The sequence below is a fragment of the Rhinoderma darwinii genome, chromosome 3 (genome assembly GCF_050947455.1).
Source record: "Rhinoderma darwinii isolate aRhiDar2 chromosome 3, aRhiDar2.hap1, whole genome shotgun sequence".
NCBI lineage: Eukaryota > Metazoa > Chordata > Amphibia > Anura > Rhinodermatidae > Rhinoderma > Rhinoderma darwinii.
The window spans coordinates 341,780,610-341,805,537 of record NC_134689.1 but is presented as its reverse complement, the minus strand read 5'-3'; the positions used below and the strand labels follow the sequence as shown (position 1 = coordinate 341,805,537).

Below are 24,928 nucleotides of genomic sequence, written 5' to 3'. Positions count from 1 at the left end.
CCCTGCCTCTCTTCTGCGCATAGTCCGGCCTCTTAAGAGGGACGTTGCAGGCCATGTGACGCTGTAGAGGTCACACGGGATGAACAGTCATCTCAGGAGGCTGGACTGCAGGAAGGAGAGAGTTCTGGGTGAGTAGGATTTTTTTTTTTTCCCCCAATTTGCAACGGCATCGCTGCGATTCCTCCGCAAAAGTCACAGCACACTGCTTCCGGTTGCGGGTTATGCATTGCCACTAACTTCAACGGGAAAAACCCGCAACAGAAAAGCAATGACAACGCAGCATAACTTGACACGCTGGAGATTTAAATTCTGCACCGCCGGTGAATTTATTAACATTTATGTTGCAAGTTTTTTCCGCAGCGTGGGCATGAGATTTACTAAATCTCATCCTCTTTGCTGCTACTGTAAATGCTGCGTCATTTCCGCACAGAATTCAGTTGCGGAAATTCCGCAGGGTTTACGCTACGTGGGAACCCGGCCTTATAGGATGCCACCATTGCAACAAGTCAGTTTGTGAAATTTTTCCATCTTAGATATTCCATGATGAACGGTGAGTGGTATTATTGCAAAGTGGAAACATTTAGGAACCACAGCAACTCTGCCACAAAATTGTGGACCACGTAAAGTCACAAAGCGGCATCGCCAAGTGCCGAAGGGCATAGTGCATAAAAGCCACCAGCACTCTGCTGACTCAATATGCCAAGCAGCTTCATGTAAGCCTTACATCGCCAAGCGTCAGATGGAGTGGTGTAAAGTATACCGCCACCGGACTCTTGAGCAGTCAGAGTGTTCTGTGGAGTGACGAATCAGGCTTCTCTATCTGGCAGACGAGTCTGGGTTTGGGTTTGGTAAATGGCAGGAGAGCGTTACCTGCCTGACCTCATTGTGCCAACAGACACTCCAAAATCTTGTAGAAAGCCCCAGAAGAGTGGAAGTGGTTTTATCTGCAAAAGGTGAACCAACTCCATATTGATGGCTAGGAATTTAGAATTGAATGTCATTGAAGCTCCTGTAGGTAAAGTGTAGGTGTCCAAATACTTTTGCCATATAGTGTACCTCAATGCCCTCAACTAGAGGGTGTAACAGCCCCCCCTCCCAAAGAAAGTGTAAATGGGGCTGAAAAAATAAAAAAGATACGCTGGCGCATTTAAGCCACACCCTCTTTACTAGACAAAAGCTTTTGGTCTAGGCCATGCCTCCTTGACCATTGAGGCGCAAAGGCTCTAAATTAGTTAATAAACGTGGTGCACGTGCAACAGAATTCTGGCTCAATTGGAGTAGTAAATATGCCCCATTGTGTATGACATGATCCCTCTCAGTAGCTCTGAAAAGTGTCATGTGACATGCCACGAAGCCTCAGGAATAGGACTGCTTCCCATTATGTCTTCAAAGCTGCCAACTGGCTGAAAAAGATCATGTGATAAACCATGTGACTCCACAGAACCAGGAAGTACTTTCTTTGGCCCAGAAAAATCCACTATGTACACAGCAGTCACAATTTTCTGTTTACCTTAGTAGCAAGAATTTCCTATCCTGGAAATCTCACATTTATAGCGCCTTTAAGCCACATTGTTTATGTGGTCAGTGTGTTCAGGGGGGTGTTACAGCTATGGTGAAACAGTAGTAAATAATAAGGACATTGTGTGGCAGTTTTACGTTAGCACTGTATATCTCGAATATAGTACATAGATTATAAAAATAGGCCGCCACCACACTCCAAAATCGAGCCTATTTATTAGGAGGTTGCGGTTATGACGTGCCGTAGCTAAAGTGTAAGAAATGTGTAACTTGAAATTGCATCTCAATAACGGATGGTAAATCTGTCACTTTAAATTAGCGGCTTGTCAGCATGTTGAACAAAAGGGAACAACCAATATGGCTGCACCTCTCGTTGTCACTTATAAAACTTGGCCGCCACAACTGAACAGGATATTAAATTTCTCTGTAAGTTACTAAAACATAATTACCAAACGTTGGCTTCTTCTCTAACTTGATTAACTAACATATGGCCATTTTACATTTTGGGTTGAAATCCTCGAATATATTTTATATATTAGTAACCATCTATAGAAGTGCTAGGTTGAATAACAAACAAAAAAACCACAAGGAATTTGTCTCCCAAATTTAAAATATATATTTAATAATTTTATAAATACATCATCACTACAAGAAAATTCCAGCTTATAATATCAGTATATACTTCATAAAGTGCTGCTAGAAGGGCCAGCAGGTGCTGGGCAATATGGAAGCCACTTAAAAGCAGCAAGAGATCCACATTGTTCTGGATTGTACGTCTTAAAAGAACTTATCAAGTTAGGACAGAAGAATTTTCAACCAGATATAGTTTAGGTCAGCGTGTTAGGAGCGGCAGGAGAATTTAGTAGAGTTGTTGGATACTTATGTTAACAGCTGTATGACCGGTAGGGTCCACCCCCCCCCAATGGTCAGTAGAGCGTAGGGGACATGGCACACACTGGTACACCACGGCCTCTTTACGCTTTATCCAGGCACGGTGCATATAAGTGTGGCCCATTGAGCTGCAGTACCAGCCACACTTATGTACAGCACGGTGTATGGAGAACCGTACAAAGTCCTAAACAACCCCTTTAAGCCAGTGATGTGAGAAGTCTACGAGCACAGATCACCTAGGCTCCGTTTGTGGGCTAAGAAAACTATACTTAAAAATGGTTGGGCCTGTGTCTCAGAAAGCACATTGGTAGTTATATTGTCTGACTTGTAAAAGATTGCAGTCTTCAAGGTTTAAACCAGATGAGATATATTGAAGGTCACTCACACCCCTGAAGTCCAGGAGCTGGGAACCTCCTAATGTACTGAACGAGTGAGCACCAGAATTCAGACCCTCTCCCCCCCTCTTCCAATATGATCTTCCATTATGTCACAAGATCTGTTCTTTGGAATACCCGGTTATCCATAGATATAACAGTATACGGGGAAAATTCCTTTAGACCGGCATTCTATACCAAAAAAATAATTGGATAATCCCCCACCTATCATTTCTCATTGAAGCCGGATGTAATACATTTTACTGTATCAATAATCACGTTCTAGAACAGTCTAGTTTGTGTATAACCAGTCATTCGTACGTTTCAGTCTTCAGTGAGTGGATATATTCTATACTCCACAGTAATATATTTTAATAATAATAATTGAAATAACAAATAATATAATTTCCACTTTTTAGCATCAATTTCCATTTTTTAGGTTTTAAGTATTATGGGATCCGCCTGATAGAGAAAGATTTAAAAAAACAAAACAAAAACAAACTTCTTACGCAGCAATAAAACTGTAACAGTCTAATAAAGTTACCACTACCGATTGTCCTTGCAAAATGGTGTTTTTTTTGCAGTGTTTCCTCACTTTATTAGTGCACGTTAGTATAAAACTTGTTCATTAAAGAAAAATACATTTGTTTTCTAGGTAAAATATTGATATTTGAATAGAAATATAGATCTCATTATACAATTGCTCTGCAATGAGGCAGGCCTGGAAATAGAAAAGTATAGGTTCCTTATATACAAGGCACATAAATATACACATATAGAACACCCACACAACAACTCACACTAAGGCCTTGTTCACACGAACGGGTATTACGTCCATGCTACGCGCGTGGCAATCACGCACCCATTGAAGTCAAATCGCGCTGGGCACACGGAAGCACTTCCGGGTGCCGCGCATGATTCGCGCAACAGTAGTAAAAAGAATGAATGAAAACAGAAAAGCACCTGCTTTTATGTTTGTAAACCTAAAAAGTGTCATAATTTTGCCGCCTGCGCGAAAATCCCACAGCCACGCATCATATGCTGATGACACACAGCTATTGCGCACGCAAAACGCAGCATTTTTTGCGCGTGCAAAACGGACACGTTCGTGCGAATAAGGCCTTACTAAAACCATTCTCATATCTTGGTACAATGCACTCTCCACAGAAGTTCAAGTGATGGACTAAAGAAAGCTCTGACAGTAGGAAAAGAGGGACAGTAGTAGTCGTCCGAGGAGTAGGAAGAGATCAGTAGGATTATTTAGAACAATAGAGAAGTTGGATTAGATGGCCATAAGTGACAACAGTTTTACATTCAGTGTCACACCATCTCGGGAACCTTCCTCATAAATTATAGATAGGAGAGTGCAGTTTCCTCAAACTATAAAAGGTGCTGAGGTTCATCTAAATATGCGTGAAGTTCATTTCCGAAGTTATACCCAAGGGCAACATGAGGGAAAATCAGGGTAGAAAAGGAGATGAAAATAGAATTAAAGTGGACATCCCCTTTAAGTACCATTAATCCAGTGATGTCAAATTTGCCACGTACTTCTCCTTTTATAGAAAGAGGTGCAACCATCAAATGATATCCTTCTATTGGGCATTATACACTACAACCAGCCCAGTCCATTCATATACTCTAACGAGGTGTATAGTCCATCAGTCTCATTGGGGGTTAGATCCTGCCAGCCTTCTTACTGCCGCTTCTTAGGATGTTGGGAGTAGCCTCCATGACCCGCACCAGCAGGTTGTCAATGTAATCTTCCAGCTCTCGTACCTGTGCGTCCTTCCTACGAAGAATGTCTTTCTGCTTCACGATCAGCTGGATGAGCTCGTCGTGTGTGAGCTGAGCATAGGCAGTGCCAGGATCTGAGGCGTCATATTTCTGTCAATAAAAAGAGAAGGGAACTGGTTAAAGTATATAAGCTACAAATAACAAAACCAGGACTGATCATAGACGAGGTTCAATAAAAATAAAAAAAGGCGGTCTAGGACATTTGTATGTGTGCCCGCTATTTGACCTTTGATAGGACTTTGGACAGACACACTAATCATATATATTATAATTGCACCTACTTAATTGATGGGTGAAGCGCCACTGGTTTTCACTTACACTTAATACATACGCAAATTAGAATGCCACAAACTAGATCTTTCCGGAGACAACGTGGCCACATGGTCAGTAGCATACTGTACAATTAGACTATCCGTTTCCTTTTTAGTTTGCAAAAATGAAAGCTAAAACGTTGCCCCCATACATATTGGATTAAAGTGGAGGATTTCGGCCATAACAAACATTTGTGTCAAATTACAACTGAACGATAGTAGGGGTATGTTCACACGGAAAACGAAAACCGGCTGTAAAATACGGAGCAGTTTTCAAGGGAAAGCCTCTGATTTTCAGCCGTTTGTTATGCATCAAGAATATTTTTGCAGCCGGTTTTGGAGCGGTTTTTCTATTGACCCAATGAATAACTGCTACAAATATGCCTCGTAAAAAGCGCATGTTACTTCTTGAGCCGGTTTTGGAGCAGTTTTTTTGGGGCGTTTACGGCCCGAAAAACATCTGAATAGGCCGTGTGAACATACCCTTACAGCCGATAGATGGCAGACAGCCATCTTCTAAAAATCAGGTCGGCTGTCTTGGAAACTTTCATCCACATATTGGAAGAGGTTAAATGTACATGGATCATTCAGACGATCTGCACACGATTTTCCAGCAATACCAACACACAGAGGAGGAGAATAGTCGAAGATAACTTAAAGGGAATATTGCTTTCCTGGACGAATGCTGGAAATCTACATACTTTTCATATCACTTTCACCCATTAATTGGCCGTTATTCTTTTTGTGTGGTCGGAAATGTATGGGCACGTTGCCAGACTATTACGGCCAATATAATCTGAAATATGCAAAGACATGTCTGCCCAATTAACATTTGTCAGACGAACAATGGTCTGAATATCACCCTTCTATCTAATAGATATGGGCACCTTAAGGTCTCGCTGGTTGCTATGAGCAAGAGATTCTCCCACTTCCTAAGGCGGCTAAGTCCACATCACATTTGGGCATTCCGTTCAGTAAGACCATTTGAAACGTTGTATACCCCAGTCATACTACTATATGCCTGTACAGTTGCATATGCCTGCGATTGACTCATCGGGAACGTAAGTTTACCGCATAGTGCAATTTTTTTTTTTTGCACACAGTTGTATTGAAAAGCACAGTAGACTCCGCTTAAAAGGGTTTTCCAGCTTCTGACAACTACATGATCTGTGGGGGTCCGACACCCGAACAGATCAGCTGGCGCGGTGCCACCATGCACTGGACGTACAAGCCGGAAGCAGTTGGCTCCGGCCACAGAAAGGCGGCCGAGCTGCAGCTCTACTCCTATTCAAGTGAATAGGAGCAGACCTGCAGCACGGCCGCTATGCTATGTACGGAGCCAACTGCTTCTGGGCTCCGTACATAGCATTATGTGCCACAACAGTCGGTGTCCGCAGGCCACCGGAACAGCTTATCGGTGCGGGGTCAGGGTGTCGGACCCGCACCGATGACATACTGATGACCTATCCAGGGGTTAGGTCATCAGTTGTCAGAAGGTGGACAACCCCTTTAAGGTCTCTGCTTTCTGCAGAATACATAGGCGATATAAATAGATTACCTATGTGACAAGTGGCAGATTATATATATATATATATTTACAATAAATATGTATGGTTTGTATGTTAGGGTCAGAGCTCATTGTAAATAAATGTGGGTGACGAGAAGGCAGTGTTGTGTTAGTCAGGGAGAAGTCTTTGTGAGCAGAGCATTGTAATGAACCAGAAATATGCACATCCTGATATAATAAAAAGCACACGACCCGAGTCAGTCATGATGAAGAGGAGCTAATTATTTCATTAACGTTTCTTCCAGAGAAGTTATTAGGAGCAGATGGAAGGGAATTAATCGCCTTCTGTTTGAACCATTTGTTTCTGCTCTACAGGAAAACCAGTGATCTAAATATCAATAAGGACAAATGACTCAATTGTTATGGATTTACTTCCTCCATCTATATAATCTTGTTAGAAGGGTCCACGCATACCCTCTCCACAACAAAGTTGCCCTTTCCTGCCATAGCGGCTCTTGTACCGGGACTTTGATGCTTCTTTCTTCAGCCACTGTGAGGTTAGTCCTATCCATGGCAGGTACTACGACCTCCATCGGACAATGCCCGGAACAGTGTGACTGTTAGACCATTAATGTGAGCTGTGGGTCTTTGTAATGGTATGGACCTTTTTGTTAGTGTTGAGTGATTTATTTGACCTATTACCACTATCCCGCAATGTGTAGTTAAACCATGAATTGTTATCTTATATTTTCAGTACTGCGTCTTTTGCAACTTGTAGTTTATTGAGGAAATAAGTTATTTCATGTTATATGCCTTTTTTCTTATCCAGTTTAGAGCACTTCATGGCACGCAGCATGGCTGTACAGTTTCCTTTATTTTTTTTTGCTTAAATCACATATTGGGGCCGAATTAGTAGGACTGGAGTTTCATATGCTAGTCTTAGTATGAAGCCGCAGGAGTAAGAGGAGATTTTTTTTTTTTTTTTTTTTTTTTTAAGAGGCGCATCGTCTGCCGTCTGCGCCATATAGAAGTGAATGGGACTTATGGAAACAGCGTAGCACCGGTAGCTACGCCGCTTATGGATTCCCGCCCTTTTGTGCATCTATGATCTGCTTCGATCCGCTGTATTTCAAATTGCTTGAGTAAGGGGGCGTTTGAGAGTTATTTAGTAGATCCAGTTGTATTTACTAATTTAACAATTTGTGAGAAGGGCAAAGAAGAATCAAAAAGAGTTAATTAGAAGGAAACAAAATATAATAAGTCACACATTTAGCAGCCCTCATTCATTTTAGTAGCCCTTTTAAATACTCAGAAGTGGTCAAATCTGAGCCACAAGGGCTCGGATATTACTACATCTCCCCAAATCTTTGCCTCCCTCAATTACTTTACCGTGCAACCCCGAACTGCCCTTTACAAGTATTCTGTGCCCCCCTAGTTCAATGCTAATTTACAGTGGTCTTTTCTGGAGATGCCATGAGATGAGCCGTCAACATGGAGGATATGAGAATAAGATCTGACTTTTGTGGATGACTCATGGTGATCCTACAATTGAGTAAAGCTTCACAAAGCAGTTCTAGATAATACAACCCATCATGATTGACATTTTCTTGCCATAAAAGTCCTAAAAAAACAAAAACTGCATTTCACAACGGCCTCTCTTAATCAGGAATGAATAGTTGGGCATGGAATGCTATCGGAGACAACGGATTAATCCTATACAGGCAATGGCTTTTAGGGCCGGCTAGGGATGGTGTTAGTACTGGTGTCCTCCTATAGAGTCAGGTTTCCATTATGGGTGACCTGACCTTACCTTGCTATTGTAGGCATTCAGTGCATTCTCCTGATTTTTGATTGGTTGTGAAGAGCTAGAAAGATGGTTCTGTGCGTTCATTGGTTTCACTGGATTCGTTCTGTAGAGAGACATAAATAACATACTGAAAACCATCCCTCATAACATCAGATAGTCTACAGATAGAAAAATACAAAGAACCTGTAGATGAAGACAAAAAAAATGTTGACAACATGTTATGTACAACATATCGCAGTTTGGCAAGTCACAGATTTAACCGTCCGATGCCAGTAACTAAATGGTTCCATATTGAAATTGGTTTTCGTCTATAGATACAAATCTTAGGACCCATCACAAATTCTGCATGAGGAAGAGAGATCTCTAAGACCATTCCCCATCATGTTGGCCTCTGATAGCCGGGAATTCCAGTGACGTCATCTGTAAAACTTCCTGTCCAAGATCTGGGTGGATGTCACATATTTGTTGTATGGTAACCAGCCATATGGAGAGGCTAGGGCCAACTTGGCAGATTTTGTAAGATTCTGCTTGGGTCAGGGGTCATTTATTTACCGACTAGCTGGCTACAATAGCACAACTAAATCCACCCTATGTGGATAACACACCCATCGGGTGAAAAGCAATGCGCAGAGAGTGCGGGTCCAGTAAATGCGTGTACCACTCTACCAGCACACATTGAGGAGTTTCTCTTCATGCCTCACATGTTCACAATGCCGTGCGCTCAGATTTAATTTGGTCATGAAGAACGCCTTCATATTTTAATTGAGGATTTATGAAGCAGAGAATGAATACCATATTATGACGCAATTTCCCTTTACTTTACTATGCCAATTTTTAGACTCCCATTACTGGGTATGTGCAAATCATTCCGATAGGGAACCTGGTTAAATCGAGAAATGACAAATTCTTACAAGGTAAAAAGCATGCATAATTTATCCAGAAGTTATCCTGCACTTACATGACAGGAAAACTAGATGCAAATCACGTGGACTTCATTCATGTACAAGCACGTGCAGGCAATGACAATACAGGATTGAATGTAAATTAGGTAGGAATTCATTTCCATTCATGCTTGTCCCAGTTTCATTCAGTCTATAGTTGGGATGCATAAACTTTTCCAGTCAGAGGGCCACATTATAGCACTCCCAAGAGCCGCAATAAAAAGGAGTATTCCCATATGAGGCATTTATGACAGACAGTATATGTGGGGGTTCCACTTCTGACCTTCCATGGATAGTGAAAATGGAGCGTCCCCTGTAATCCAGAAAAGACAAGCCGGCCGATCACGCATTTGGCTATCTCCAGCTGTTTCCGTACCTTCCATGAATTACAATGAACAGGTCAGAACAGCCAAAAGAAAACGAGAGCCGCATGCATGCACGGCCACCTCTGCTCCTCATCTCCTCTTTGAAGTACCAAACCTATGAGGCATTTGTGGTATATATTGCGGATTTGGCATAAAAAAAGTCTTAGATGGAAATACCCCTTTAAAGAAGCAATCTGAGTAAAACGGATGGCCATGGTCTGGCACAAAAGCAGAATACAGTAAGTTTTACCTGGATTGCTCCTTCACAATGATTGAACTAGAACTCATAGAGCCGCAGTGTTCCCCCAATAACAGTGCCAGCCCCACTGTACCTCCAATAACCGTGCTATCAATAGGATGCGGCTGTCAAAAGAAGTCAGTGTCTTTCTGAACGATCATGACAGATGAGCAGGTCTGTGTATGGATTGCTGGGGCTGCCCAGAATGGCATCGCGGGCCACAGGTTGTGCACCCATGGTCTATATTAATCCACCCAACCTGTTCTACCTGGGAGCCACATTACCGTACATCGATCAGAAAACTGCGCTATCTCAGCAATAATACTATAATGGGAACTGTCCCCTTTGGAGAGAAATAATAGTCAGCATGGCAGTGGAAGTTGAAGCACCTTGCTGTTCTGCAGGGTTATTGCAGCATTTCTACATGTTAAGGCCCCATGCACACGAACGTGCCCGCAATCACGGCCCGCGATTGCGGGCACGGCCGGCCGCTGACTGACAGCTGCATTTTCGGGCCGTGCTCCCATACAAAGTGCTACGGAAAGGTGTCAGTGTTCAATGAAAGTGAATGGCTCCGTTTTTGCGGACTGCAATTGCGGTCCGCAAAAACGGAGGTTTTTTGCTGTCGTGTGCATGGGGCCTCAGGCTGTAATTCTGATAACAGGGGCAAGGATCATATGCACTAAGAGAGGGGGGGGGGTGTATTTTTAGCGGTGTTCGGCTCTGTTCACATCTGCGTTGGGGTCCCGTTCTGACGTTCCGTTGGAGCTTTCCGTTAGAACTGGAACAGGACAAAAACCGCCACAGATGGAAACCAGGGGTTTCCGTTTCAATCACCATTGATTTCAATGGTGATGGATCCGGTGCCCGTGGTTTCCATTTGTCTCTGTTGTTCACCGGACTTGTCGTTTTTCCGGCGCTATTGCTTCTGGCAAAACGACGGGTCTGGTGCACAACAGACAAACGGAAACCACGGGCACCGGATCCGTCACCATTGAAATCCAGGTGTCCAGTTTGTGTCTGTTCAGGGAACAGTTTTGATGGAAAGCGCAGATGGAACATCAGAACGGGACCCCAACGCAGATGTGAACAGAGCCTTATCTGCAGTATCCACAGCGAATGTCTCTGATCACCGTAAATAAATGACACGGCAGCTTTCCGCGCCGCACCGGTCTAGTGATCATTTTGGGGCCAACCTCCACCAATCAGACATTAGTCTATTCACTTACTGGAGCAAAGGGGATTTATGTTCAAAAGGAAACGACAAGTCGGAAAGATGTTCTCCGCAGCAAGTCTTTCCACTTGATATAGTATTAAGAAAAATACAAAACTTGTTTTTATTAGCAAGACGTTTTCCTTTCAGGGTGAGCAAAATCTGAATGCGCTAAACACTATAACACCACTGACTACAGACTGAATGTTATGGAAATGCTTCAGCCACAAACTGCTGTATAAAGTCTATGGACAACGGGCAGGCAAATGCTGCCCTTGCTTCCCCCCCCCCCCGAGTGCATTCAGATTACTCCATTTAATCTAAAGCAGTCACACAATGACACCAGCGCTATAAGTAAAGGACACTGGTGGCATTTGTACTGTAGATTACTGGGCACTGTTAAACCTGGCAAAGCTGAAGTGAAATAGTGCAGCTGCCAGTGGATATCAAGGACGAACACTGGTCCTGGTCACGAGTCTGCAGCATGATACTTCATGCAAACTTTGGCACTGGAAGTGGCAGGCAAAGTTTAATAGATTTTTCCCCATAATTAAAGCAAACCAACCTATAAAAATGCCAGTACCCCTCCCCTCAGTCCCTTGTGATGTTTTAGACTGTACATAAACGGTCACACGCGATCCAATTACCCAGATGATATACGGAGATGGTATCAATAGATCTTTTTCATAGTTTACTGTAATGATAAAGCTGAATATGCAATTAAGCAGAATAGATCCGGATAAAATAACGGGGGTTCATTGGGCAGAGAAATCTAGAGAAAACACTTGGCAAATTTTAGTATTGATCACCTTTGTTTTCCAGTCTCTTCATTTGAGATGGACAGCGCTTGAGCCCTGGTAAGCCCTGACCCAATGCATTGATTATTGCAAAGTTCTTACAATCCTGGTCATTACAAAACAGAATCGGTCACCAGTTTATTAATTACCTATCTCATAACTAATCGAATAGATGCTTTGCTGATAACTACAGTGTGATTTGTTTAAAAAAAAAATTTGCATAGTTATGGCCATTTTTCTAAGTATGGTAATGTGGCTCTAACAGCCAAATAGGAGTTGACTTTTACACTCTGCGCGGTGTAATGTTTCCTATATGACGCTGTCCAATCAGCATGCAGCTTCTCCCCCTTCCCTCTGCCCAGCAACAGTGTGATCATATAGTATACAGCTTCCATTCCCATCTGTGCATTCAACTGGTTATATCTCCGGTTGTGTCACAGCTAGAACTGCGATCCTAGTGTCATATGAAAGATTAGATTCTCCTCCTTCATATGCCACCAGAACCGCTGTTCTAGGTGGAGCCGGAGATATGGCTGTTTGAAGTGATCCCCCCTCCCTCCAGCCTCAGTCTCTCACACTGTGTGCAGCAGCTTCATGCTGATAGGACAGCTTCAGAGGCTGTGAGGCGGCTCCACCTCCGGAGAATCGCTGCTGTTACCTCCCACTTGTCAAGTATAGGCTCATTTGCAGATTTAGAAAAAAAAGCTTATAACTTTTAAAATTAATGTTTTGACACAATTTTCACTAGCATTCTCAGTGTGACAGCGATTAGATTAGCTAGGAGATGGGGCATTACTAAACTAGTGACAGATCCTCTTTAAAAGTGGCTTTCCCATTAACAAAGCTATCAGCTAAATATACAGAAGATAGGTGATTAACTTAGATTGCTGGGGCCTCATGATCCCTAGCATTGCATACCAGTGCCCAGATTCTCCTCACCAGCAAGTAAGGAGGAGTTGTATTTAGTGAAGATTAAGAATAAGCGCTGCCGCACTAGGCAACTCTATGGAAAACACCCAAATAAGAGCGTTTGCCTAATACTATATTTTGGTGGAGTGATCATTTTAACAGCTGTAGGCACACATTTTCCTAGTAGGTTCACTTTTCAACACTAGAATTTCCCGAACTAAATCGATCATACAGTAAAAAAACGAGGCTTAGGATTGGTAGATCACAGCTTAGCACTCATTAAACTTTGCAATCTAATTCTTAATTTTGATTGGTCAATAAAAATTTATATTTAATGTGCAGCTGTAAATGTAAGATGGAAAAAAAAAAATAACTAGACATTTTCTCACCTTTGTCGTGAAGACACTGTTCCACCACTCTGCACTGTAGGGATTGGATGTGTTTCAGAGGGTGAAACCCATGCCCGAAGCAGCTTCTTCTTGCCAGAGGCTTCCACTTGATCAGAAACATCAATGGTTGGGATTGTCGTTGACTCTACGCTAGGAGAACTAGGTGTATCAGTTGGAATAGAAATAGAATGTGAAGAAGAACTAGGAAAATGGTTTTGAGAGGACACAGGTTCAGGTGAATTTTGGTGGGCCGAATCACTCATCTCAACTTTTACTTTACGGTCAGAAGAATTTACTTCATCAGGCTTCAGGTTGTCCGCTATCGCCTGGTTATGGTCGGCTGAAGACTTTTCTGATAAATCCCTCTTGACCAGACCATCTTCTTGATACATTCTTGAGTCATTGTTGGTCTTTACAGAAGAATGTAGACTACTTTCCATCTTGTAGTTATAATCTTTAACATCTATCTGCTCATCATCTGAAGTACCTTCTGGATTTTCAAGAATAACTGGAAGCTCATCTAATCTGTAACTGAAGTCTTCACCTAGAGGATTGGCCATTTTCATGTTGGTAGTCAAAGCCTGTCCTGAGTAAACTGGAATATCAGTAGGTGAAGCACCAACACTAGAAGCATTCTCCATGACACGTTCAGAAGAAAAGCTCTCCCTGGGTTGAATTATAGCTGTACCAGACACAGGCTCTTGGGTTTTGTTTAATCTAGCACTTCTGGGTGCTGGCTTCGGTGGCACTGGTTTTTCACCTTCAAATTCCTTCTTAGGGACAGACTGTACTCTTGGGGTTGGCTTTGGCACATCTTTTACATAGTCATTGGATTTTTCTATTGTTTCAGTAGATAATGCTGTAAAGTCTTTATCATCAAGGTCTGGAGTAAATACCTCATCTTCTAGATTTTTTTCAAATCCACCAAGTCCTGAGGTCGAGTTAATCCCTGGAAGAGCTTGAGGTTCTTCATAAAAAGATGAAGTCTCAGAGAGTGCAGGTAATATTCCTCTCACTAAATCTGCATCTACTACATTTTCATTATCGGTGTGTGAGGACTTGCCTTTGAGTTGGTCAAGAAGAGTCTTTACATAAGTCTTTTTTGTTTTAGTTTTTTCAGTAAAGGGGGAAACAACATTGACTTCTTTAGATTCCGACTGTTTAGTTGAACTTACACCTGATCTCCAAAATAGAGGCATGGAAGGCTTTTCAGGCTGAGTTGATTCTTTATTTCCTTCACTTAACATTGGGCTTCTTGGAGGGGAGGAACCCTTATCAAGTGAATGAGAGATGGAAGTACTCTGAGATATGGTATGCGGATCATGAAAATCAGCCTCAGGAGTGCCCTGCCCACCATAGAAAGAAGCAGCAAGAAAAGAAGTACCAGAAACAGATGAAGAAGAGAGCCTGGCTTTGGTTTCAGCCTCTGAAGACACGTCCAGTCTGTAAAGAGGACAGAATAAAAATAAATCTGCAGGTCAGTTGACTCGCAGATACTAATAATACATATCTATATCAACATGAAAACTTACATTTAAAGAAATTTGTTGAATGCAGTCAAAGCTCAAGGAGAAACCATGTTATCAACCACACCACTTTAACAGGCTTATCCATCTCCCCCATCCTATTCCGTGACACCCATCATGGTAGATACAAAATTTAAAAAGATGCAACCAACTAAAATAAAATGTGGAATCCAAGCAGGTAATCAATAAAACAACTAGTCTTGTAACAGCCATTGCAATATAAAAGTCAGTACCATTATCGAGGCTCCTAATTTCTGGGTTCCTACTAACTAAATAGATCAGCTAATGTGCTTATGCCTTTCTAAATAATGAGTACAAGACTCCCTTAATCACATGACATTTCCTAAAAGGAGTTGTTCGCTTTGGACATCCTCTATATGTAAAGGTGATTTTACACGGCTGGGGTGGCGGAGTATTTAAACTAGGGCTGAGGAGGGAGGTCAATGTAGAAAATAAAGGGGTAGCCAGGTTAGAGAGGGGTCAGACTATATTGGTGGGGGGAGAAACAGAATGTGGGGAGAGGACTAGACAACAGGATAAGGAGATCCTTTCGTTACAAAACATCAGTGTAAATAAAAAGGACCGATTAATGTCAAATCACATTTCTGATAATAAAAGTGAAAAACTGACAGGCAAGTTAAAGTGTATGTTCACAAATGCCAGAAGTCTAGCAAGTAAAATGGGGGAGCTGGAGGCCTTGATACTGGAAGAAAATATAGATATAGTTGGTGTTGCTGAAACATGGCTGGACTCTTTACATGACTGGGCTGTAAATCTACAGGGTTTTACACTTTTTCGTAAAGACAGGACAAATAGGAAAGGTGGTGGTGTATGTCTGTATGTGAGAAGTGATATGAAGGCGAGTGTGAAAGAGACAATAGTGGGTGAAGACTGTGAGGAGGTTGAAACCTTGTGGGTGGAACTAGAAAGGGAGGTAAACACTGAAAAAATTACTTTTGGTGTAATCTATAGACCCCCCAATATAACTGAAGAGATAGAAGGTCAAATATATAAACAGATGGAGCGGGCTGCACAGGCGGGTACTGTAGTGATAATGGGAGATTTTAATTTCCGGGATATTAATTGGTGTCATGGTTCGGCTTCAACTGCAAAGGGGAGACATTTCCTCAACCTGTTGCAGGAAAATTTTATGGGCCAGTTTGTGGAAGACCCGACTAGAGGTGAAGCTCTGTTGGATCTGGTCATTTCTAATAATGCAGATCTTGTTGGGAATGTCAATGTTCGTGAAAACCTTGGTAACAGTGATCACAATATAGTTACATTTTACCTATACTGTAAAAAACAAACGCAGGCTGGGAGGGCAAAAACATTTAATTTTAAGAAAGCCAATTTCCCCAGGATGAGGGCTGCAATTCAGGATATGGACTGGGAAGAACTAATGTCAAATAATGGAACAAATGATAAATGGGAGATTTTCAAATCTACTTTGAGTTATTATAGTGCAAAATTTATTCCTACAGGTAATAAGTATAAACGACTCAAATTAAACCCCACATGGCTTACACCTTCTGTGAAAGGGGCAATACATGACAAAAAAAGGGCATTTAAAAAATACAAATCTGAGGGTACAGCTGTAGCCTTTGTAAAATATAAAGAGCTTAATAAAATCTGTAAAAATGTAATAAAATTAGCAAAAATACAAAATGAAAGGCAGGTGGCCAAGGATAGTAAAACAAATCCTAAAAAATTCTTCAAGCATATAAATGCAAAAAAGCCAAGGTCTGAACATGTAGGACCCCTAGATAATGGTAATGGGGAGTTGATCACAGGGGATCAAGAGAAGGCAGAGTTACTAAATGGGTTCTTTAGCTCTGTATATACAACAGAAGAAGGAGCAGCTGATGTAGCCGGCGCCAGTGCTGTTAATATATCAGTTGATATACTGAATTGGATGAATGTAGAGATGGTCCAAGCTAAATTAAATAAAATAAATGTGCACAAGGCTCCGGGACCAGATGGGTTACACCCTAGAATTCTTAAAGAGCTTAGTTCAGTTATTTCTGTCCCCCTTTTCATAATATTCAGAGAATCTCTAGTGACTGGTATAGTGCCAAGGGACTGGCGCAGGGCAAATGTGGTGCCTATTTTCAAAAAGGGCTCTAGGTCTTCCCCGGGTAATTATAGACCAGTAAGCTTAACATCCATCGTGGGGAAAATGTTTGAGGGGCTATTGAGGGACTATATACAGGATTATGTGACAATAAATAGCATTATAAGTGACAGCCAGCATGGTTTTACTAAGGACAGAAGTTGTCAAACTAACCTAATCTGTTTTTATGAAGAGGTAAGCAGAAGTCTAGACAGAGGGGCCGCTGTGGATTTAGTGTTTTTGGACTTTGCAAAGGCATTTGACACTGTCCCCCATAGACGCCTAATGGGTAAATTACGGACTATAGGTTTAGAAAATATAGTTTGTAATTGGATTGAGAATTGGCTCAAGGACCGTATCCAGAGAGTTGTAGTCAATGATTCCTTCTCTGAATGGTCCCCGGTTATAAGTGGTGTACCCCAGGGTTCAGTGCTGGGACCACTATTATTCAACTTATTTATTAATGATATAGAGGAAGGGATTAATAGCACTATTTCTATTTTTGCAGATGACACCAAGCTATGTAATATAGTTCAGACTATGGAAGATGTTCATGAATTACAGGCAGATTTAAACAAACTAAGTGTTTGGGCGTCCACTTGGCAGATGAAGTTTAATGTAGATAAATGTAAAGTTATGCATCTGGGTACCAACAACCTGCATGCATCATATGTCCTAGGGGGAGCTACACTGGCGGATTCACTTGTTGAGAAGGATCTGGGTGTTCTTGTAAATCATAAACTCAATAACAGCATGCAGTGTCAATCAGCTGCTTCAAAGGCCAGCAAGATATTGTCGTGTATTAAAAGAGGCATGGACTCGCGGGACAGAGATGTAATATTGCCACTTTACAAAGCATTAGTGAGGCCCCATCTAGAATATGCAGTTCAGTTCTGGGCTCCAGTTCATAGAAAGGATGCCCTGGAGTTGGAAAAAATACAAAGAAGAGCAACGAAGCTAATAAGGGGCATGGAGAATTTAAGTTATGAGAAAAGATTGAAAGAATTAAACCTATTTAGCCTTGAAAAAAGACGACTAAGGGGGGACATGATTAACTTATATAAATATATTAATGGCACATACAAAAAATATGGTGATATCCTGTTCCTTGTAAAACCCCCTCAAAAAACAAGGGGGCACTCCCTCCGTCTGGAGAAAAAAAGGTTCAAGCTGCAGAGGCGACAAGGCTTCTTTACAGTAAGAACGGTGAATTTATGGAATAGCCTACCGCAGGAGCTGGTCACAGCAGGGACAGTAGATGGCTTTAAAAAAGGGTTAGATAATTTCCTAGAACAAAAAAATATTAGTTCCTATGTGTAGAAATTTTTCCTTCCCTTTTCCCTTCCCTTGGTTGGACTTGATGGACATGTGTCTTTTTTCAGCCGTACTAACTATGTAACTATGTAACTATGATATTGGCCGGAAAAACAAGTGGCGATCGACAATATAGCACGTTGATCGGTGCTAGTTAGCTCCATTCCCAAGGAGCAAGTATCGTTCATTTTTGGGGACGAATAGTTAATACGATCATTGATCCCTATGCATTTGCATTATGTCAGCAGCACATCTCCTTGTTTACAGTAACATGTGCTGCCAACTAGCATCCTTTTTTTTTTTGGGCCGAATAAAAGATCCAATCAGCTGATTGCTGCCCTGTTTACACAGGGCAATGCTGGTTTGCCCAATCCTTGGCCTGTATAAAAAAGGGCCTGTAGAAAGGACCTTTGACATCTGGTGGGGAACGGCACGTAGGTAGGGAAGTGTTGGGAGGCTCGATGTAATTCAGTAGAGTAATACAGTGCATAGTACTCCTTGCAAGTGGGTGGGATGTCATGGTCTCATATGTTACTTATTTGTATTACTATGAAAACACGTGTCAATTAAAACTATTTGATTTAAAAAAAAAAAAAAAAAAAAAAGAGAGAAAGGAACTTTGACAATAAGCTGATAAAGTGTTCCCCAGCTGTGATCCCAAGTGATACTGTTATCTGTGGGCAAACCTGGCAGTAAAGGTACTTTTACACGACCCAACGCGGGCCGTGTAAACAAGCGCCGATTAACGAGACCACTCGTTGATCGGGGCTCATTTGCTCCTTTCACAATTCGCTAATATTGGGATGAACGGTCGTTACTCAGAGAGCTCGTCCCCATACGTTTCAATCATTTTGGCAGTACATTTCCCTGTTTACACAGGGAGATGTGCCGCCGCTGATATTTTCGGCATTTAAAACTATACAATCAGCTGATGAACAAGCTCTGAACGCTCGTTTCCTCATAATTGGCCAGTTTAAAAGGGCCCTTACATGGGCAGTGTAAACAAGCACCACTCAATGAGCCAGAGCGTTGATCGGCGCTCGAATGCTCGTTTTATAAGGCGCAATTTCTTAGAACGAGCGATCGTTACTACGATCGCTTGTCTCCATACATTTCCATTATGTCGGCCACACATCTCCCTGTTTACTCAGGGAGATGTGCTGCCGACAACGATAATATTTCATGTTGTATAAAGGATAGGATCAGCCAATGAGCGAGAGTTCGACTGATCTTTACCCCGTTTTCACAGGGCAATGATCGGGAAAGGGTGTTCATATGAGCCTTCGTTGCCCGATAATTGGCCCATGCAAAGGGGCCTTATGTATTCAATTTCCCTGCAGCACGACGACAAGGGAAAATTCAACATTTTATAGTGTCGAAAAGGTGAATAAAATTTTAGTATTAGAAAATTCTGTATATGCCAAGCGAAATGCCCCTAAAAAATTTGAATCCATATGGGGGACCATGGTTGCCTGAACTAGTACCTGTGATACGGATGAGATAAAGTGAAGTGATATACTTATTATAGGACATTTTTTTATTAAACTGTCTATGGAAGATGTTCATGAATTGCAGGCAGATTTAAACAAACTAAGTGTTTGGGCATCCACTTGGCAGATGAAGTTTAATGTAGATAAATGTAAAGTTATGCATCTGGGTACCAACAACCTGCATGCATCATATGTCCTAGGGGGAGCTACACTGGCGGATTCACTTGTTGAGAAGGATCTGGGTGTACTTGTAAATCATAAACTCAATAACCGCATGCAATGTCAATCAGCTGCTTCAAAGGCCAGCAGGATATTGTCGTGTATTAAAAGAGGCATGGACTCGCGGGACAGGGATGTAATATTACCACTTTACAAAGCATTAGTGAGGCCTCATCTAGAATATGCAGTTCAGTTCTGGGCTCCAGTTCATAGAAAGGATGCCCTGGAGTTGGAAAAAATACAAAGAAGAGCAACGAAGCTAATTAGGGGCATGGAGAATTTAAGTTATGAGGAAAGATTGAAAGAATTAAACCTATTTAGCCTTGAAAAAAGACGACTAAGGGGGGACATGATTAACTTATATAAATATATTAATGGCACATACAAAAAATATGGTGAAATCCTGTTCCTTGTAAAACCCCCTCAAAACACAAGGGGGCACTCCCTCCGTCTGGAGAAAAAAAGGTTCAAGCTGCAGAGGCGACAAGGCTTCTTTACTGTGAGAACTGTGAATCTATGGAATAGCCTACCGCAGGAGCTGGTCACAGCAGGGACAGTAGATGGCTTTAATAAAGGGTTAGATAATTTCCTAGAACAAAAAAATATTAGCTCCTATGTGTAGAAATTTTTCCTTCCCTTTTCCCGTCCCTTGGTTGAACTTGATGGACATGTGTCTTTTTTCAGCCGTACTAACTATGTAACTATGTCTTGTGTAAGCCATGTTAAAAATTACAGGTATGTATATTGCTTGTAATAATCCAAAACTTCTTGAGAATGTACTACATACCTACTGCTGTAAACCACTTTCCTTGTATATGAAAAATGGACCACTTGTACTGTTCATCTAGGAATTTGCCGGGGGAGGGTTGGGGGGGGGGTTGTTTTATGTAGGTTTGGTTGTGTTTTTGTACTATATAACTTTTTGAAAACCCATAAAATACGATTTGATTAAAAAAAAAATATTCTGCCAGGTCTGCATTTAAGCAGCTTTTTAAATGAAAATACTGAATAAAAATAGAAAAGTAGATCTCCCCGAGCTCAGCATCTCCCCCTCTATCCTTGATCGGCAAGCATAGGCGTCCTGACAAATCCAATTTAAATACGGAAGTAGGGAAACAAACTTTATCTAAGGCTGGCCATAACGTACATTTTAGAAAGCTATACCTCCCGATATCCTCATAGACATGCACGCTCTGCCAAGTGTGATCTCAGGGAGAAAGCCGCCATTAGATTCCTCTGGCAGCAGGTTATCTCCAAACAAACAAAAGGATCAGGCATGTTAAAATTCAGCATGCCTGACCCTCCTCTCCCCAGACATCTGCCGTCGGGGGGTCAGGACACATTAGATGGTTGGCTGGTCCCAAGTGTTTATTTCTTTAAACCTTCAAACTGCAACAAAGCCGGTCCAAAGTTACAACATTAAATCTACTCCAGAATTATTCTAAAAACTTATAGCCCAAATGATCAAATCAACAAACAGCTTAAGGCCCTTTTACACTGGGCAAGTAATTGGGCAGACACTTGTTCATAGAACGCTTGTTGCCGATAACTGTCCTGTGTAAACAGGGCAGCGATCAGCAGATGAATGAGCTCGTTCGTCTGCTGATCGTATAGTTTTAAAAACTGAAATATCATCGTTGTCGGCCGCACATCACCGTGTAAACAGGGAGACGTGTTGCCGACATGATAATAATGTATGAGGAAGAGCGATCGGAGTAACAAGCGCTCCTCCCCATCCATAGCTCCGTGTGACAGGAGCAAACGCGTGCCTATCAACGAGCTGTCTCGTTGATCGGCGCTCATTGCACCAGCTAAAATTGGCCGATGTAATACGGCCTTTAGTCTCTTGCTGGCCTCCATACTACATCTCAGAATTTTGCTTAAAAACACTGATTTTGTAACAGGAACTTATTTTGTAGCACGGAGGATAAACTGGTCAGTTGTCACAAAGCTGCATTGAGATAAGATATAGTCGTTTAAAGACTATGAAGGAAAAGGAGCAGAATTTTTATTAGGGGGCAGATTTTGTTGTAGAAATTTCTGCGACTAAAAATCAATTCCATTCATCTGAACGGGAATTCTGTAGCAGGTGCATGGATTTCTACAATTTTAATTTTAGTATGAATGGAACGGATTTTCAGTCACAGAAAACATCTGCAACAAAATCTGCCGCGTGTGACTGCACCCTTCGGCCCCCATGCACACGACTGTATATTTAAATCCGTAATTACGGCCCCATTCATTTTTATTGGCCACGGACACCATATATTTACAGATGGGGTGCCCGTGCAGAAAAATATAGAACCCGTCCTATTCTTGTCTGTAATTACGGCGCGGACTCTCCCATAGAAGCCTATGGGTGCTTCCATAAATACGGACGACTACGTATGTGCATCCTATGCAACATCATTTGCAGCCTCTTTTTTGCGGATCTGTATATACGGATGCACTACGGACACTGTTCCGTATATACTGATTAATTACGGATCCGTATTTACGGATAGATGAAAATACGATCGTGTGCATGGGACCTTAGAAATGAGGTAAGCAACTTATACTGCCGTAGTGAACCTCTTATGACTTCAGAGAATACATTTGTTGATCAAAGAGATAAGTAAATCTCAAATCACTTACATCACTCTAGGTTATCTTGCTTTAACAAAATCTATTCGCAGTCATAGCTATGCTCATCTGAGAGCTATGGAAGTATATTATATATATTTAAAATGCTCCCTACTTTAGACCGTAGAAGTTTAGGCTAAACAATGGGTTAACAGAAACCAGTAGAACAAGAAGCAGTGGCGCTAGCCTGGCCTTCCTCCCAGTGACCTCATACCGGTGTCAATGAATAACATCAAACACCTGGAAAGAACCGGTCTCTCCCATCACAGGACTGGATCACTATGCCGTGTAAGAACATTTCACGCTAACAAAATCAGATAGGACTATAGTCATTGTGCGAATGTATTAAGTGATCTTTGTCAGAGCAGCTGTTGACGCACTGCCATTCCCATAACCCGCTAGGAACGAAGAAAAAAAACCAAAAAAACAATGCCAAACAAACCTGAACGGGGTTCCTCTAAAGTACCAAAGGGGCAGTGTTTGTTAAATCTCATCCAAACATGCAAGTTCAGAATTAGTGGCACTTTTTTTTTTTTTTTTTACAATCCAGCATCTGGTCATCCAGAAATTTGTGATAATCCAACACGCGTTTCCAGCACAAAAATGCCATAATATGGAATTTTAGAAATTATAGCTAGACGTCGGAGCAGAAAAACTATTTGAAGACTCATCCGATTAAACGTTACAGCGACATACTTAATATCGGCATTTGTATTTTACATGTATATGTGGTAATTCTTCCTAGTTTAGGCTGGCTTCCAAAATTTTTGCTTGTACAATTTGTATACCCCCAATAGATTGACCAGAATTCACAAGCATCTAATTCCTATAGAAAACGATACCAAAGCATTTATCAATGACACAAAGGAAGTCCTTCAATTGGTGGTTGTGGTTAACAAACACGAATAATGGGAAAAACTAACCTGGGTTTGACAGCTGAGGTTTTCGCATTTCTCTCTGAAGGAAGAGGCTCTGGTTTCTTTTCTTCAAGATCTTCCTCAAATGGGTTAATTGAGGTTTTTTTAGTTTGGATATCCGTGGGCTGCCGAGTATTATTTTTCAGTTTCGGATCTTCTTTCTTTAAAGGCACATCATTGACGTGCTCAGAGTTTTTAGTGGTTTCTTTCCTCCCGGTGACCAATGACAGTAAGGACGACTTAATGCTTTCCGGCTTTTTACTTTCTTTGGACTCTTTTGGAAGATCAGATGAAGTAGGGACTTTGTATTTGGATTCTTCAGCCTGTGAACTTTCAGTTTTTGCCAAGTCAATAGACTTGAAAGAATTAGAACTGGAAGAGGTTAGGTCTTTGTCAGGAACGTTACCGATAGTGTTTGCAGTTTCCTTGGATGGCTTATAAGACAAATTTTCAGCTGATGCATACGTAGGATTTTTTTGGATCATCTGTGGCGAGTTGGTCAGAGAATTGTCTTTAGGACTATCACTTTTGGGTTCAGTCTCTTCCATGTACACATGATTTCCATTAATACACAAATTGGAACGAGTGATTGGATCATTCTTTGACTTCAAGCCAGTGAAGAAGGAAAGTCCATCTTTTTTGTTTCCTGAATTGACCTGCTTGGTGTCCGCACTTGCTGTTCTTTTGTGGGTCATAATTGTAGGAAAGTTTGGAAACCGCCCTGTAAATCAGAACCAAAAACGTATAAATGAAAACCTCTAAAAAGACTGGAGCTATAGAAAGGTGATCATTGATAACTGAACTAAACTTACCAAGATGAAGTGAACAAAAAAATTTTTTTTTACCTTAAAATAAGACCTATATTGCCTATTCAAGTGAATTACCAGCTAAAAACACTGGTTTTCAGTTTATATATAGGATTAACCTACATAAAACATTGAGTAACTTTGCAAGTACATCACATTATTTATCTTGTAGAGATCCGGAGTTGCAACCTGCATTATAGTCCAGAGCTGCATTTACAGTTCTGCTGGCTTTGGAGCTGAAATCAGCTAATATACTCTACTTGTTCAGTGTCTGCAAAGAGCTTGTTCTGGGTATTTGCAATGTAGTTACAAAGTTCCACTCCATTTCATGGAGAATATATCTTAAAGGGGTTGTCCAAGATATTTTTTACATTTTAGTAACTGCAGTAAATGTTATAAAATAAAAGAAGGTTACTCACCTTGTAAACCCCCTGCTGCTCCAGTGTCGATGCTCCGGTGCTCCCGGCTTGTCCTGCAGCGATGAGGTCACGGACATCATTCACGCGACTGCTGAAGCCAGTCACTGGCCTCAACAGTAATGCCTGCATCTATGGCACATGGCCGCTGAGGTCATGTGAATGAGGTCATCACTGCAGGACTGGCAGGGACCACCAGAGCATCGACGCTGCAGTGGCAGGAGGGAATAAAAGGAGAGTAACCTTTTTTTTTTTTATTCTATAACATTTCCTACCGTTACTGAAATGTAACAAATCTTGGACTGCCCCTTTAATAAAGTAAAAAAAAAAAAAAATGTAATTCTAAGGTGGACAAGCACTTAACTAGAGCGACATCTATATGGTGGGTAAAGTGAAAGTTATATGGCATTAACCAGATCAATGAATTCAAGCCATTTTAAATAGAGTTTGTAGA

The 24,928-nt window shown here is 41.5% G+C and overlaps 1 protein-coding gene across 1 annotated transcript in view; it reads right to left on the bottom strand.

The window, feature by feature from the left end:
* Positions 1-2,122: 2,122 nt before the first annotated feature.
* The window catches only part of RAB11FIP1 (RAB11 family interacting protein 1), a 40,919-nt gene continuing 18,113 nt past the window's right edge, over positions 2,123-24,928 (bottom strand). The window contains exons 3-6 of the mRNA XM_075858448.1: positions 23,259-23,973; positions 13,055-14,497; positions 8,206-8,305; positions 2,123-4,667 (exon numbers count right to left, since the gene is read on the bottom strand). Of these exons, the coding sequence (XP_075714563.1) occupies positions 4,458-4,667; positions 8,206-8,305; positions 13,055-14,497; positions 23,259-23,973 (2,468 nt within the window). The 3' untranslated portion in view covers positions 2,123-4,457. The remainder of the gene's footprint in view (positions 4,668-8,205; positions 8,306-13,054; positions 14,498-23,258; positions 23,974-24,928) is intronic.